The following is a 16,778-nucleotide window of genomic DNA, read 5'->3' as shown; positions in this document are numbered from 1 at the left end:
GTGGGTCTATACAGGAAGTGGGGCTGGACTATATCTCTACAGGAAGTGCGGGCGGATCTTGGTTTCGATAGGAAGTGGTGGGTCTATATCTACAGGAAGTGAAGGCAGGTCTATATCTACAGGAAGTGGGAGCAGGTCTATAGCTTTACAGATTGGGTACAGACTGACTAGGAAAACCTGAAGTAGCATCATGTTAGGTGTGATGGATAGCCACAAGGATTTGCTTTATCTTATGTCTCAAGACAGTGTCAGACTGAGGTGCCAAGGGCCCACCAGTAACCAAGGCCAGGGGCCACTTATCAACTACATGTGAATGTGACATTATCCTCAATGACAAATGTATATAACAACGATCTGGGGAGATTGTAACATAATAAGATGCCGCCATTGTCTGTACAGAGTGATACAAGTATATAGTGCCAAGTACTGCTCATATACCACTCCTGCACAGCGGCCCACCGGAGGATTCTCCCACTCTCCTGTGGGCCAGTCCAAGCCTGTACTCAAGATATAGTAACGGGCCTGACGTTCACCTCTCGGAGAGGTCAGGCGCAGATCTCCGCAGCTGTCCGTCCAGGTAGGATCTGGCTGTCCTTCATATACCACTCCTGCACAGCGGCCCACCGGAGGATTCTCCCACTCTCCTGTGGGCCAGTCCAAACCTGTACTCAAGCTATAGTAACGGGCCTGACGTTCACCTCTCGGAGAGGTCGGGCGCAGATCTCCGCAGCTGTCCGTCCAGGTTGGATCTGGCCGTCCTTCATATATCACTCCTGCACAGCGTCCCACCGGAGGATTCTCCCACTCTCCTGTGGGCCAGTCCAAGCCTGTACTCAAGATATAGTAACGGGCCTGACGTTCACCTCTCGGAGAGGTCAGGCGCAGATCTCCGCAGCTGTCCGTCCAGGTAGGATCTGGCTGTCCTTCATATACCACTCCTGCACAGCGGCCCACCGGAGGATTCTCCCACTCTCCTGTGGGCCAGTCCAAGCCTGTACTCAAGCTATAGTAACGGGCCGGACGTTCACCTCTCGGAGAGGTCGGGCGCAGATCTCCGCAGCTGTCCGTCCAGGTTGGATCTGGCCGTCCTTCATATACCACTCCTGCACAGCGGCCCACCGGAGGATTCTCCTGCTCTCCTGTGGGCCAGTCCAAGCCTGTACTCAAGATATAGTAACGGGCCTCATGTTCATCTCTTGGAGAGGTCGGGCGCAGATCTCCGCAGCTGTCAGTCCAGGTCGGATTCGGCCGCCCTTCACGGTAGGTGACCCTTGTGTTACCACCTGGCAGGTGGCCTAGTAGGGTCTGTCCTAGTCCTTGAAGTCGTCTTTCTTCCCGTCTGTCGCCGCTTTCCTGCACACTGTGTCTTTTGTGACTTGCTGAGAGGCAGGAATGTGTGCACTTGGCGTCCTCTCCATCCTGCCACCGATAAGGCCTTTTTTTTTGCCTTTTCCCCCTTTAGTACAAAGCCCGGGTTTGTGTTTCCATCTCACTGCCTCCAGTTCCAGGGGGGCTCTTTCTATTCTCGTCTTCCAGTTTCTCATCACAGCCCGGCCATTGTTACATTCCTGCCTCTCGAGTTTCTCAGGTGGAGCCTGGCGGAGAAGGTGGCTCTGGAGGTGCTAGCTGCCCGGGTGCTGATGGACGCGCCCTTCACCCCTCGCCGTCCCTGTACCACGCACAATCCGCACATTGCAAGGACTGGCAGAGATTGGGACCGCAGCAGAGCATGGAGGGGAGCGCAGACTCAACGGTAAGAGGCGCCGGCGCTTTATTGGCCAAATTTCGGGGACAGTCATGTGACCTTATAATAAAAGGGGGGACCAATTAGCAAATTCCTGGGTGGCTTTTTGGTATTTCTTCTGTTTACAATTTTTTTTTAATGTTTTTTTTTTTGCCACCAATTTATTACATTATATTTTTTTTTAATATCTAGTCATTTAGATTTTTTAAATATTTCTTAACCATTTATAACATATTTCCATATACTGTCGCCCCCCCGTACCTTCTTTTTGGTCATTTTTTTGGGTGGGCAGCCCAATTTAATAATTAGCAAAGAATAGGGTTCAGTGATTTGGAGGATGGGAAGGAGATTTTCTAGGGTTCCAATGATAATAAAAAAATTGCTAAAGTTTTCTGACATGATGGACGAGTACAGAGACATTTCCCTACGACTACTTTCACACATAAGTGTCCATTATTTTTCTACATTTAACCATTTTTCTCTAGTTTCTGCTATTTTTCTCATCTGTATATAAAAACTGAAGCAGGTAGACCTCATATCGATTTTTCTACATTTTTTTTATTATTATGCATTGACTCATAGCAATGGATCAGAAAAAAGAAAAGGATGAAAAACTAAAGTAAGGCCGCGTTCAGACGAACTTATGGATGGAAAATCATCCGTTTTTCAGCCATTTTTAATTACCGGTACTTTTCACTTTATTTTTTTAGTCCCCCTTAGGGGACTTGAACCTATGCTGGTTTGTACTCCATATTGACAGCAACTGTTAAAGGGGTTAAACAGCCGTGATCAGAGATAACTCCAAATTCTAAGTATATTCACAGAGGTAAATGTTCCTCCACCGCTGAGACTCTCAGCAATCCCGGGATCGCGGTAAAGAAGTGACTTGTTTAAATGGGGTAATGACTGGAAAAAAGGCAACCATGATCCATTTATTTTCTATGGGACTCTACTCTGCTTTTAGGGACCGGAAGTGGAACCAATAACCAGCTGATAATCTGCTAAGATGGCTACCACTAGGGGGAGCTCACTACACACATGTAGACATTATGCAGAATGTTGCTTTGCTCTCTCTTGTGGTCGGATCCAGTATTAGCCCCTTTAGCGGTGGCACTCAGGAGACGAGCCCGCTCCACTCGTCGTGGGTGCCGGCTGTGTTACATGGCTGGCACCGGACAATAAGTGACCAACACTGAATACATCTATGCTCCTCCAGCCTCCCACTGAAAGAGGACCTCGAGGAAGATCGAAAGCTGCCACTAGGATATTCTGGGGCTTCCTGGTGGTTGCTCTGCTCTTCTCCATCGTGGGCATAAGTGTGGTCGGAGTTTTAGGATGGAAAGATAATAAAGCCAAGGTATGAACTCATTCTGTTACTTCTCTGTCTATAGGCCCTATACACACACACATACCGTATATATATATATATATGCACACACGGTGTAGCTGAGCATGCATGTGTTCTCAATTAGGAGAGTGGAGTAAGCTTCTGCCAAATATTGTGTCCTCATAAAGACAATAGTCAGTTTTCGACTTTTATCTACCTATTTTGTCACAAAAAGCCTGTAGAAAACATTTTTGCCTTCATCCCCCCCCCCCCCCAGCAAGCTAAAACAGTTTTCACTGCACATACCTGTCCAATATGTCCTGAAACTGTCCTTATTTTCTTTCACTCTTTTTGAGGTGATAGTTCCTATTCATCAGCATTCTGCCAGCACTATAGGAGCTGTTTGCCCTCACTTCCCAGCATGCATTGTTCATGCACTGTCCAATAGCTAGGGTTTCGCAACTCAAAAGTCCACCTTTCTGTGAATGTTTGCAGTTTATTAGGAGACTAGAAGTACGATGACAAAGTCCCAGCCTCATCATTTTGTAGAGTGACAAAGACCGGCCCCACTTCCTATAAAAAGACAAAGCCCCGCCCCCACTTCCAATAAAAATAAAGCCCCACCCCACTTCCCATAGGAAGACAAAGCCCCGCCCTTACTTCCTGTAGAAAAACAAAGCCCCGCCCCACTTCCTATAGGAAGACAAAGCCCCGCCCTTACTTCCTGTAAAGAGACAAAACCCCGCCTCCACTTCCTATAGAAAATCAAAGTCCCACTCTCACTTCCTGTAGACAAAGACACACCCCAACTTCCTGTAGTAATAGACCCGCCCCTTCCTGTAAAAAAACAAATCCCCGCCCCACTTCCTATAGAAAGACAAAGCCCCACCCCCACTTCCTGTAAAGACAAAGCCCCACCCCCACTTCCTATAGAAAGACAAAGCCCCACCCCCACTTCCTATAGGAAAATAAAGCCACACCCCCACTTCCTGTATAAAATCAAAGCCCCGCCCCCACAATGGAGCGATTTTTCGAGGGGATGATTATTTTCATATAAAGTGATTTTCCGATTGTCTATTTTTCCCATTATTTCTGACATCTTTAGTTAACTCTTACGCTGCCAAACAGCTTAGATGTTCGTCAGCCCGACCTGCCAATTGTAGCAGCACTAGATAATTCATTTAATGTATGAAGGGATGTCCTGACTTTCCCCCACAGCAGGGAGAGAAGAGTCGGACATGTCGGCAATTCAGCATGCTCGATCCTTTGTTTGCACAGGTGATAATAAGCCATCGGGGGGGGGGGGGGGGGTCTCTGTCAGTGGCTACTCAGGGCCAAGCCTGTCTGGGAACGGGAGGACCATCGGAGGAATAAGCATTAGGTAGTCAGTAAATTGGAAAGGTCACTAGTCCGGCAGCAGAAGAGGAGGGTGTTGATCTTGTGGGGGAAAGTGACCTGTCCTTACAGGAGTGCGGTCAGGGCTGCCAATGACAAAGGCATAAGAAGTGAGTAAACACTTGGATCGTAGAGATAAGTGGCTGCCATTATGCCATTTATTTGGGGTGGGGGCAAAAAAAATAAGGCTAAATAAGGAGCAAGAGTAAAGCGGTCTCTACATCAGACACTTAAAGCCGTTACTTTCAGCCTCTCTTACAGGTGGTCCGGCTGACCTACAAGAACCTGCAGGGCTCCTCCGTGAACCAGTCTGCCATCACCGACAAGCGGAGGAACACGGTCACCTATCGGGTGACCTCCAGGAACCAGACGTCGGTGGTCTTATTCGACAGCAAACATGTGAGCGATGACGGGTGTAGCACATAAGGGGACACATGTAATGTGATCTGGATTATATAGGAGGATTGCTCCGCTTTTGTTTTTTGCCATTCCTCTGTTATTCCTCCTGGCACTCTTTGTCAGAGGGGTGTATCCCTACATAACTTGGTCCTGCGAGCACCGATTGGACAGTGCCAGGCACCCCAACCCTAAATATCAATGTATCATACAATGCCAGGAGGAACAACAGGGGTACACCACAATACAAAACTTGAAGATTCTCCGAAAAGGATTTATTATAGAAAAACCCAACTGATCTGATATTGATGAGCCATCAATATTAGATGCATGGACCACCCCTTTAAGTGTGTGGGGGTTGTAAGCTGCCAGGGCATTGGAAGGCCGCAGGTTACCGACCCCGCACTCGTACGAGTCACGTCCCTTTAATATGTTAATATACATTTATTCTATTTTTTTTTTTTTTTTTTTTTACTAACGCCCCCACTCGTCCTATATATTTCCTAGGGACTGGTTTGCTATAAGGCCGCTGGAGAGAAATCCTGTTTCCTTCGACGGATGGAGATGAGAGATATGGAAAATATCCAGTCCTTCCTCAATATGTCTGTAGCCAAGGTCAGATATTACATCACATCTTTGTATTTATTCACATCTCAATTTATTAGCACAAGATCAGTCAGTGTCCGGACAATCATCGTGACGTTTTTACAAAAAAATAATCTTATAGCTGCAGTCACCACTAGGGGGAGCTCACATTCAAACTGTATTCAGAAAGCTCACTAGCTCCCCCTGGTGGTGGTTGCAGGAGGACAAAATTTTACCATTTGAAAATAGTTTTTTTTAACTACTGTAATCATCCCAAAGGTGCATCATAAAATTTGTAAAAAATGCTATATCAGCTCCCGGACCAGGGTCACGATATAATATATATATATATATATTTTTTTAAAGGATGGGGTCCTTTTCCTGCAAAACAACAGGACACGTTACTATCGCGAGTTCCTGGGTGTAATAGGAGGTCGGAAAGTCAATCATGAACTTGTAGGGGAACCTGTACAGATGTTGTGTGACCAGCTTCCTATTTATTGGGTAAAAAAGAGTGAAGGTGAGTAGGCCTTAAAGGGGGATCTTGTACCGCTCCTGAAAGCACTGTTTCAATAAATATTTGTATTCGTCGTAAAGTGACGATTGGGGAGAATCTTTTCCCAGAGCTTTGGGTTGTGCCGTTCCTCCGTTATTCCTCCTGGATATTTGTACATTATTTGACAACGGAGGCTGCCATTTCTCTTCCTTATTGTTAAGAGGGGGTGTGTTCCTACAATGTGAGCACTGATTGGACAGTGTCAGACTGTGCAGGGACACGCCCCCAGCTGATAACAATCTTATGTTCTCCGGTCGCTGCAGGCCCGACGAGACGCCTCATTTACCTCTGCATCGACATCTGCTTCCCTAACAACATCTGCGTGTCCGTCTGCTTCTACTACCTGCCCGACTAGGCCGAAGATACGCGCCCCCCCAAAAAATATGGACTCCTCGCAGCGCGGCCGATCCCTCCCTGGCAGATTTTGCACAAATTGTGGGAGGAGTTAGTTTCGGATTGATCGGTGTGGTTTCCTGTTAACTCTTTAGTGACAGCTGGACTGTGCAATGTATTACGTCTCCGACAACAGGGACGACTGATCCACAAGTCGAATGTTCCCCCCCCCGGTGACAGAAGTGGGGGATGATTATACACCGAGATGCCAGATTCCCGTTTGTATACTCCACCTTGTATGTGTGATTACATATTAAAAATACATCACTTTTCAGTGCAGGACTCCGGTCATTTACTGCTTTATTAGGAATCTCCTGCAGACAAATCCTCGAAATAAAGAGTCTCCTGAGGCCACAGAGTCACATCCTCCTCTGTCCGGCGTCATCTCAGGCCGAATAGCAAAGTCTTATATTAAGTAGCACCAGATCATGATTGGATTACCCCAGGACGCTGTCATTAAAAGCCAGGCTGACCACCGCCTTCTGGTGACCGCTGTACTCCCTCTTGATCTCTCCGGTCTCCACACACCAAAGCCGGGCCAGGTTGTCAGACGAGGCTGGAGGAGAGAGCAGAAGGCTAAATATACATCTACATCTGCAGAATAGTGAGCGCAGCTCTGGGGTATAACACAGGAGGTAACTCAGGATCAGTAATGTAATGTATGTACACAGTGACTGCACCAGCAGAATAGTGAGTGCAGCTCTGGAGTATAATACAGGATATAACTCAGGATCAGTAATGTAATGTATGTACACAGTGACTGCACCAGCAGAATAGTGAGTGCAGCTCTGGGGTATAATACAGGATGTAACTCAGGATCAGTAATGTAATGTATGTACACAGTGACTGCACCAGCAGAATAGTGAGTGCAGCTCTGGGGTATAATACAGGATGTAACTCAGGATCAGTAATGTAATGTATGTACACAGTGACTGCACCAGCAGAATAGTGAGTGCAGCTCTGGGGTATAATACAGGATGTAACTCAGGATCAGTAATGTAATGTATGTACACAGTGACTGCACCAGCAGAATAGTGAGTGCAGCTCTGGGGTATAATACAGGATGTAACTCAGGATCAGTAATGTAATGTATGTACACAGTGACTGCACCAGCAGAATAGTGAGTGCAGCTCTGGAGTATAATACAGGAGGTAACTCAGGATCAGTAATGTAATGTATGTAAACAGTGACTGCACCAGCAGAATAGTGAGTGCAGCTCTGGGGTATAATACAGGATGTAACTCAGGATCAGTAATGTAATGTATGTGCACAGTGACTGCACCAGCAGAATAGTGAGTGCAGCTCTGGGGTATAATACAGGATATAACTCAGGATCAGTAATGTAATGTATGTACACAGTGACTGCACCAGCAGAATAGTGAGTGCAGCTCTGGGGTATAGTGTAGGATGTAACTCAGGATCAGTAATGTAATGTATGTACACAGTGACTGCACCAGCAGAATAGTGAGTGCAGCTCTGGGGTATAATACAGGATGTAACTCAGGATCAGTAATGTAATGTATGTGCACAGTGACTGCACCAGCAGAATAGTGAGTGCAGCTCTGGGGTATAATACAGCATGTAACTCAGGATCAGTAATGTAATGCATGTACACAGTGACTGCACCAGCAGAATAGTGAGTGCAGCTCTGGCGTATAATACAGGATGTAACTCAGGATCAGTAATGTAATGTATGTACACAGTGACTGCACCAGCAGAATAGTGAGTGCAGCTCTGGGGTATAGTGTAGGATGTAACCTTCTATGGTGGGGTAGATATATAAGAACACTCTTCATACCTGTTACAATGTACTGCGAGTCCCCTGAGAAGGCGCAGTCCCACATCCAGCCTCGTGACGTCTCTCCTGGGTTATTACTCTTGATGCTCAGCTCTGTCATCAGAGAGAAGTTTGATGTCCTCCATATTTTGCAGGTCTGGTCAGCAGAACACGTGGCCAGGAGTCTGGAAGGGAAAAGGGGGTCACATCACACATTTGTATTATGACCGCAGATGACATATGACCACGTTCACACTGGGAGTTGGGACGTCGTTCTGGGCGCACTCACGTGGAATCCGGGCTGAATTTACAGCTGAGCGCGCAGCGACTGTGAGAAGGGATTTTTGTTTTAGGGATTAGTTGTGTGAGATCTTCCCCGAGGCCTCCGGTCAGGTTCCAGACAAAGCAATTTCCCTAAGAAGAAGTATAGAGGTTAGGAGACAATCCGCACACGTCAGCCATAATAGAAGTCTTCCTTCCTGATCCCACATACATGCATGTCTCCTCAGTGGGACGTGGAATAAGCAGCTGACAGACCCCTTACCCAAATAATGGTAGGACAGGTTAAAAACAATCTGCCCGGTCACTTCTCTTCCCAGTCATCTGCTGTCGGGGTCAGGGGGGAGAGCTGAGAGATCCCTCCATACACTTTACATGGTGGGCTGCACATTGTGGTCCATGATAGCAAAATCAAGTGTGGCCAAAAAAAACCCAGCTGGTTTGCACTGCTGGAGACCACCCCTTTAAGATTGTGGAACTATCACAATTTGGCACAACCTTAGCAACAGTGCAGCTAAGAAATGATTTACCAGGGAGGGATAATAACAATAGAATATGCGGTGTACCAAGTGCAAAACCAAGGTGAGGACCTAAGAATTTTAAAGGATTTTTCCATTCAATGGCAGTAAATATCAGTGCGTCCAATTCTCGGCCACCCATTGAGCAGGGAACTGCTTGGTGAGGGTCCCATAATCAACACGCCGGCACTCACAAAGCTGTTGACGGCGGCCATGTAACTGGCGTCTGGGTCTATGTGGACGGCGTTGACGGCTGCATCGGCCTCAGGAATAAGCTGCTCGTTCTGATCGGTTTTGAGGTCCCATATGTGAATTGCTCCGCTCTGGTCACCTACGATGAGCTCGGCCTAAAGAGAGAATTAAAAAAAAAAAAAAAAGTATCAGAACAAATAATACTAAAAAAGAAACAGGGCCAACTACGTAACATGGCCGTCATCTGCTGGATACGGTGCAGACTCTGCTCCTGAGCCTGCATCATACATAGGGATCCGACGTTAGGCCAAATGTCAAGAAAGGGGTTAACATGCAAGAAAATCACTTGGTAGAACTGGGACCTACAAATGATAACTTGCTGGGACCCTCGATCACAAGAACGGAGCCCCTCGGCTGTCTCCACTCATCCCATACACAATGAATGGAGCAGGGGCGCACACACGGCCACCGAACCAATTTATATGTTTTCTTGCTGAATTAAAGGAATGTTACCGTGGAATTATAGGCTTTTTTTACCACTACCTTGTAACCTTGACACTGTCCCTTTAAATAGTTTGGTAGCAGAACGTCCTACATCTGTAAGATATGTTCCCAGGACCGGGGGGCTTGGAGCAAGTATTACATTTTTCCTCCGTTCAGACACAAAAGAGCTTTGTATAAGGGGAAGTCTCCCAAATAACAAGGTGGCATTGTGTCTCCGGCTTATCTCCCGTGTAAAGCACAGCTGCCCGCACACACCTGGCCGACTCACCTTACTAAATGACAACTTTCACAGCGCCGGGAAAACATTATGTGCGCGTGTCGAAAGAAAGGGGAACTCGGGTCTGTGCTGAGCGACTGCGATCGCACCCAGATATATAGGATAAGGTAACGCACCACGTCCGCAGCTTCTAAGACGTGGTAGCAAAGTCAGACTTCGGGTCCCAGGAGCCTTCAAAAAACTTCACAAACTTTCTAATAAACTTTCTTTCAACTCCTCGGCTTGCTGCCAGTAAATAGAGACCTGCTTGTCTAAGAGAACAAAGCGAGCGGCAGTACAAACCTAGACATGGCCGATTAACATCTCTCCCCTACGATCAGTTGACCAGCGCCCTCATACATATTAGAGGGGCGGCTGAACCTGTCGATATCAGTGATGTGTGGGGCTTTAGATCTGTCCATCCAGAGATATAAACCAGAAATCGAAACACAAAAGGACTCAATTCAGCATTTACAAAAGTCCCTTTTCCTTTTTTTCTTGTGCTATTCATGGACAATTTTCTTTTTCATAAAATTCCTCCCAATTGTCGCATGCGGTTCATGAATTTTGTGCAACATCAAATATTCTATTCATTTTTATCATTTACATTCTTAAAGCAATAAAGTGGCACGTTCTGCTAAAAAGCAGAAAAACTTCCCAGGCGTGCATAAAAAAAAAAAAATCACTACAGGAGGAATGGACTGGATCACAATTTGAACAAAAGTTTTGCAACTTTTTAAATAGGTGAAATTGATGAAACGGCAGCAGAGATCTGGAAACACCCAAAACCTCACCCACAATGGCGAACATAAAAAAAGAAAAAAGAAAGAAAAAGAAAAAAAAAAAAAAAAAAAAGAACACACGAAAGACACCAAAAAACGAGACAGATCCTGGAGCTCACCAGTCAGGGTGGGCATGGGGGCTTTCCCCGTCTGGGAGGTGATATTTGGTCACTTTATATTTTGGGCTTTAGTGTAGTCTATATATGAAGATGGTATTGCCCAGTGACTCCTAGGGGAGCACAGTCCACACCGCTGAACCCCAGGACCTGGCTATGCTCTAGACAGCCATGTCAAACCGAGATGATAGTTTCCTTGTTGATTTTCTTCTTTGTGAACACTGATTATTCACTGCGATTGCTGAAGGTCCGACCACCCAGACCCATCCCAAGTATGAGACCCATTGGTCTTAAACCCCTAGCGATCAGTAAGTTCCCTTCTATCCTATGCGTAGGGTATAACTTTCTAGCTCTGGAGAAACCCCCTTTAAGGTGTCAATATATCTCAAGACTTGCTGCAGGGCACTTACCTGGTTGGGATGAAGAACGACACAATTGATTGGTGCATTTACTTGGAAGATTCGCTGACACTGAAGGTTTCGTGACCTGAGAATTCAAAAAAAAAAATAATAATAATCAGGTCAATGTGGTAGATGCGAGTGATTAAAAGGGGTTTTCAAATCAAGACAACCCCATAAAAAGATCTTCTGCACAGGAAACTCTTTCACAAGAAATATTTAGGTAGCTGCCAATGTGCCAAAGTAATACAAAGCCACGACTGCCCGGATCAGAGAAAAATCCAAACCGGGCAGTATACAACCGCCTTGTAGCCATGATTGCCAACACTATGGAGACAGCCCGAGACAAGATAACGATCCCCAGGGCAGTCGTCTTTTTGGAAAGACTATTAAAGGGATACCAGCGGCATGCCCTGATAGCTGTCTATGTACTGGCACAGTATAAAGGCAAACATAGGAACGCCAGTATGTTGTTTCTATAACAAAATGGATTAAAAAAATAGTCTGGTCCTAAAGGTATTAACAACAGTTTACGCCGTGTGAACCTGATGAATGTACGCATTTCTATGGCTGGCATGTAAGGCCACATTTCCTTGGTAGTCGCTGTGACAAGGCTCAGCCAGATCTTGCTTTCCATTTATATAATCTCCGATCGCTGGGGTTTACAGAGACCAGGTCCATGGCGCTCAGCTGATCGCAGGCTCTTTTATTTCATACATTGCTCTTCATATAATAAAATATTTATATGGAGCATAAATCCACCAAAAGCAAAAAATTCTCAAACCCGAATGAAGCGGAAGCCAGGAGACGTCGTACCTCAGGTCCCATATCCGGGCCATACAGTCTTCTCCACCTGTATACATCCAGCGTCCATCCTCATGGAACCCAACAGAAGTGATGTTCTTGCTGACGCCGTCATAGTTTATAACGGGATTGGGGTTGTTGGAGTTCAGATCGTACATCCGGATGTGCTGATATCCTAGGAACAAGAGCACAGGGCCGAGGAGGATTAGGAAACCAGGTGAATGCAACATGTATAGTACAGGAGATAAGGAAGAGTCATAAGATATATAACATAGTTATGGGGGTTATCCAGGACCCCCAACGATTAGCAGAATGAAGGGGTGTAGTGCTCACTGGGGCACAGCAATGTCAGTTATACGTACGCCTGGCTCCACTGCAATACCAGACACAGCCGCAGATATAGGTCCTGTCAGGTACTATGTGGGACCATTAGGAATCAAAGTTATCAAACATTGAAGCTTATCCTTAAAGGGGTTAGCACCGCTTACTTCTGCATAGGGAGGTCGGAGGGTCTGCTAAGGGGGCTCTGACGACCAATTGATAGGTCTCGACCGCCGCCCAAAAGTATCATGTACAAGTCCAACTCTAATCGGACAGGGGTATAACACCTTATGCTTGTGCATGAGGCCGTCACTGAAACACCAGCTGCACCCCTTATCTCCCAATATGAAAGTGAAAACCACCAGTTAACCCCTTAAAGATCCCTATACACAAAATATTGATCTTGATCAAGCCAGCCAATCATCTAACATGTATGAGGTAGAAAAGGTGCACATCGATTCACAGGACCCCGGTCCATGTCTATAATCTGTGGTCACTGGACAGAAGCCCTAAGAATCGCTTCCTATCGGACGGCATCCCCGACTTCTGTTTTGATTTGCCAGCCTGGCACGACATCAGCATTGTGGTGTGAAGCACATGCGACAGATGCTGGCAGGTAGGAAGCGGGTCCCAGGGCTCGTGTCTGACGACCACAGATTATTGATATGGATACTTGACCAGATCAATAAAATGATTCGCACCATCTCTTGTGTGAGGGGCTTCATGACCCTCCCTCTAAGTCTGGATTTAAAACATCAGAAATTCACAGTTCTGAGTATGGACTGCAGTGTCCAGACTAGTTGTCCCCAAATTCAAAAGACTCCTATATTCCTTTGTATTCTACTTTCCCCATTTGGCCGCACTGAGCGAGGTTATGTATTGGGGGTGGGGGGAAGAATTCGCCTGACCGCTATCTAAGGAGTATGGCCGCCCCTAATCAGATAGAAATCACTGTCACTCACCTGCTGCTGCAATCATGCTGCGATCTGGAGTCACTTCCAGAGAGTTCACTTGCTAAAACTTTCAGTCAAGGAACACAGAAAGAAAACCTGCAGGAGGTCAGACACACAGCTGAACAATAGGACTAGAAACAAAGGAATGGACAAAAAAACAAAAACAAAACACAACTGTATTCGACAATCGTTTCTCCCGGACGACTAGTCCTGCCCTATAATGAAGAAAATGTGTGAAGGATACAGAGTCCTGGTGCTGCACGGTCCGCGTACAGATGCCGCTATGGGCTTGCCAAAACCTCACCGTGTGGTCATATCCGGCTGTGGCGAGAATGACGGGATCACTGCCCACCGTGCCCTGTGATGAGTTCAACATGTTTCCTAAATATAGAAAAAAAGAATGAATTATTGCAGCGGCAAGCATGGGGTCGCTGTACAAGCACGGGGTCCCTGTACAAGCACGGGGTCCCTGTACAAGCACGGGGTCCCTGTACAAGCACGGGGTCCCTGTACAAGCACGGGGTCCCTGTACAAGCACGGGGTCCCTGTACAAGCACGGGGTCCCTGTACAAGCACGGGGTCCCTGTACAAGCACGGGGTCCCTGTACAAGCACGGGGTCCCTGTACAAGCACGGGGTCCCTGTACAAGCACGGGGTCCCTGTACAAGCACGGGGTCCCTGTACAAGCACGGGGTCCCTGTACAAGCACGGGGTCCCTGTACAAGCACGGGGTCCCTGTACAAGCACGGGGTCCCTGTACAAGCACGGGGTCCCTGTACAAGCACGGGGTCCCTGTACAAGCACGGGGTCCCTGTACAAGCACGGGGTCCCTGTACAAGCACGGGGTCCCTGTACAAGCACGGGGTCCCTGTACAAGCACGGGGTCCCTGTACAAGCACGGGGTCCCTGTACAAGCACGGGGTCCCTGTACAAGCACGGGGTCCCTGTACAAGCACGGGGTCCCTGTACAAGCACGGGGTCCCTGTACAAGCACGGGGTCCCTGTACAAGCACGGGGTCGCTGTACAACCACATCCCCTCTTTTGGGCTCTCCAATATCACCACCGCTCCTCTTGGCATTGATTGCCAGCTATACTGCCCCGATATGTCCTGTCTTCATTGTTCCTTCCTGCATCGGATCATGGGCAGTACGTCCGCCGCGAGGCCGTGCCACACAGCACAAAGAGAATTGTGCCGTACTTTGGGGGCAAAACGCTCAGCGATACTCACCTCACCACCCCTCTGCCGCTATATTTTCAATACAAACTGGGTCCTCCGCCGGCCTCATTACACAGGAGAAGCTAGGAGATGACCGATCAGCTAACCCCATAAAGGAACGAGAGGCCGGGAACAGCAGGGGGGGATGGGTGAGGGTCGCTTTATCTTTCCTGCAGACTATTTCTACAGTTTTGTGCCAGAAATCCGCAAAAGGTAAAATCCACAGTAATGCGGATATTGCAGCAGGTCTATGCAGAAATCAATATGGAATTCCAGCTGCGGACTACATCTGTAGTCAAGATTTAAAGGGATTTTCTGTGTGTGTGTGTGTGTGTGTGTGTGTGTGTGTGTGTGTGTGTGTGTGTGTGTGTGTGTGTGTGTGGGTTGGGGGGGGGGGGGTTCTACCCCCTCCTACCATTAAGAGGCTAACTCATCCTCCCCTGGTCCGGCGCTGAGTCTCCACTGCTGCTCCTGCTGTCTGTTATTATCGACAGCACTGCAGCCAATTATTCAGCTTGTGATCGGCTGCAGTGCTATCAACGTGACGTCAGCGCTGCAGACAATAACAGACCTCGGGAGCAGAGTCGAAGACTCAGAGCTGGACCGGGGAGGAGTGAATAAACAAGAGATTTTATTAAGAAAAAACAACCTGCAGACAGGGATTAAAAAAAAAAAAAAAACAACAACAAGAAAAAAACACCAATAAATTTCTATAAAAGTCCACACAATAAATTAACCCATAATATACACAGATTATCCGCTAAGGCCCAGAAACTGTAGAACTGCTCACATCTGAGGTTTTGTTACAATGGCAGCAGCCAGGACGGGAAGACTGTAAGCAACTCCCTGCCAAAGCCAGCAGCTGCAGAACTACAAGTCCCAGCAGAGTGCTCCCCCACCACCTCCCCCTGCGCATCTCCCAGGCTCCCCATCCTTCCTCCTCACCTCCAGTCCTGCACTGACTGCACTGCGGCGCACGGTGATGACGTCAGAGGCTCTGCTCACGTGTCCAGAGTAACAAGTCTGCAGCCACAACCCTGTTCTTTTGCAAACAGACGAGATTGGAAAGTAGATTTTTTTATCCGAATATTGTCGTCTTCATATATGGAGCCATTTTTCTGACGTCTAAAGTAAAATGATAGGAAATGACTCAGGAAAAATGGCCGCCGCCAAGGGAAAGACCGAGAAGGGACAGTTTGTCCTCTAGTGGCTGAAGCGGTTGTTGCCTGGCAACTGGAAAAGACGGAAAACAATGTAACATAGAAGGTTTGGGTGTTATAATGGAATATAGAGCGTAATAAGGAGAATTAACCCCTTCCCTCCTCAAAATCCATAATGTTTATATTCTGCCGGGTGAGGGGATTGGGGTTAGTTTTTTTTTGTGGTGTTTTTATTTGTGTCATTTTGGATTAGATCTGACTTTTTGATAATTTTTTCGCATTCTTTGTGCAACCGAAAAACAGCAATCTCTTGGTATCTCTCTTTTTTTATTTATTTAATTTTTTTTGTGTTTGTTTTTTTTTTTAATTCATTTTATATTTCGATAGGTCGGACTTTCCCAGACCCTCCGGTATGGAGTATGTTTAGTTTTATTTAACATCTTTATTTTTTTTTTAATTCATATTTTTTTATAACGATTTTGTTAATAATTTTTACATTTTTTTTTTTAATTTACATTCTTCTTTGCAGAATCCATTTCTCAGAATTGTTCGGACCCACTGGTGGACACAGACCGAAAAGGGCCCCGGGGCAAGGACAATATATGGGCCCCTTGCAGTCTCATAGCCCCTCATAATGCACAATTCCACTTATTTTGGAGGTGGTAGTGGCCCCCTTATCTCTTGGGCCCCTGTTGCACCAATGCTATGTCCGCCCCTGGTCGATCATGCTGACATGACTACAGGCTGTGCGGTTGGACAGACGGACCCGACCGGTTGCGGTGCCATCCATTATGGGCCAGGGTACTCCACATGTCGGCCTTCCCAGGTGGCCGTGGCTCCTGTCCTCCTCCACTAGCCTCTTCTAACAAGCGCTGGTCCACTTTGACCAACTTTCATGGTTGTCCAAGTCAATCTAAGCTGGGGACCAGCTGCACCGCCGATGTTAGGCCACAAAATTTGTTCGGGTGGATCAAAGGGTGCACAGGAACCTCTGCCACGAGGGCCGGCAGCGGCGTTTCCTGGCCGATTGCATACGGCCAGGTTCCCCCACCCGTGCCATTGTTTAAAAAAAAAAGTGGGTCATGCCACAATTTTTTTTTGCCAG

The 16,778-nt window shown here is 47.0% G+C and overlaps 2 protein-coding genes across 4 annotated transcripts; one reads left to right on the top strand and one right to left on the bottom strand.

The window, feature by feature from the left end:
• The first annotated feature begins 1,466 nt into the window (after nt 1-1,466).
• On the top strand, nt 1,467-6,404 carry BRICD5 (BRICHOS domain containing 5). 2 transcript variants are annotated; one of them, XM_077274532.1, is made up of 6 exons: nt 1,467-1,753; nt 2,961-3,101; nt 4,728-4,865; nt 5,370-5,477; nt 5,814-5,967; nt 6,267-6,404. In XM_077274532.1, exons 1-6 carry the CDS (start codon nt 1,730-1,732, stop codon nt 6,356-6,358), a joined length of 657 nt encoding a protein of 218 aa, XP_077130647.1. In that variant the 5' UTR covers nt 1,467-1,729; the 3' UTR covers nt 6,359-6,404. The 2 variants fall into 2 exon arrangements, with proteins under 2 accessions (XP_077130647.1, XP_077130646.1); XM_077274531.1 differs by having other exon boundaries at nt 4,716-4,865.
• MLST8 (MTOR associated protein MLST8) lies at nt 5,516-15,527 on the bottom strand. 2 transcript variants are annotated; one of them, XM_077274521.1, is made up of 9 exons: nt 15,459-15,527; nt 13,541-13,677; nt 13,306-13,357; nt 12,035-12,197; nt 11,231-11,306; nt 9,165-9,317; nt 8,463-8,587; nt 8,195-8,358; nt 5,516-6,952 (listed from the first exon to the last, which is right to left on the bottom strand). In XM_077274521.1, the coding sequence occupies exons 2-9, from the start codon at nt 13,670-13,672 to the stop codon at nt 6,834-6,836; spliced, it is 984 nt and encodes a 327-aa protein (XP_077130636.1). In that variant the 5' UTR covers nt 13,673-13,677; nt 15,459-15,527; the 3' UTR covers nt 5,516-6,833. The 2 variants fall into 2 exon arrangements, with proteins under 2 accessions (XP_077130636.1, XP_077130635.1); XM_077274520.1 differs by having other exon boundaries at nt 15,304-15,468.
• Nucleotides 15,528-16,778: the final 1,251 nt, after the last annotated feature.

Source organism: Ranitomeya variabilis, chromosome 7, assembly GCF_051348905.1.
Source record: "Ranitomeya variabilis isolate aRanVar5 chromosome 7, aRanVar5.hap1, whole genome shotgun sequence".
Taxonomy (NCBI): Eukaryota; Metazoa; Chordata; class Amphibia; order Anura; family Dendrobatidae; genus Ranitomeya; species Ranitomeya variabilis.
This window is presented reverse-complemented; position numbering and strand designations above follow the sequence as displayed.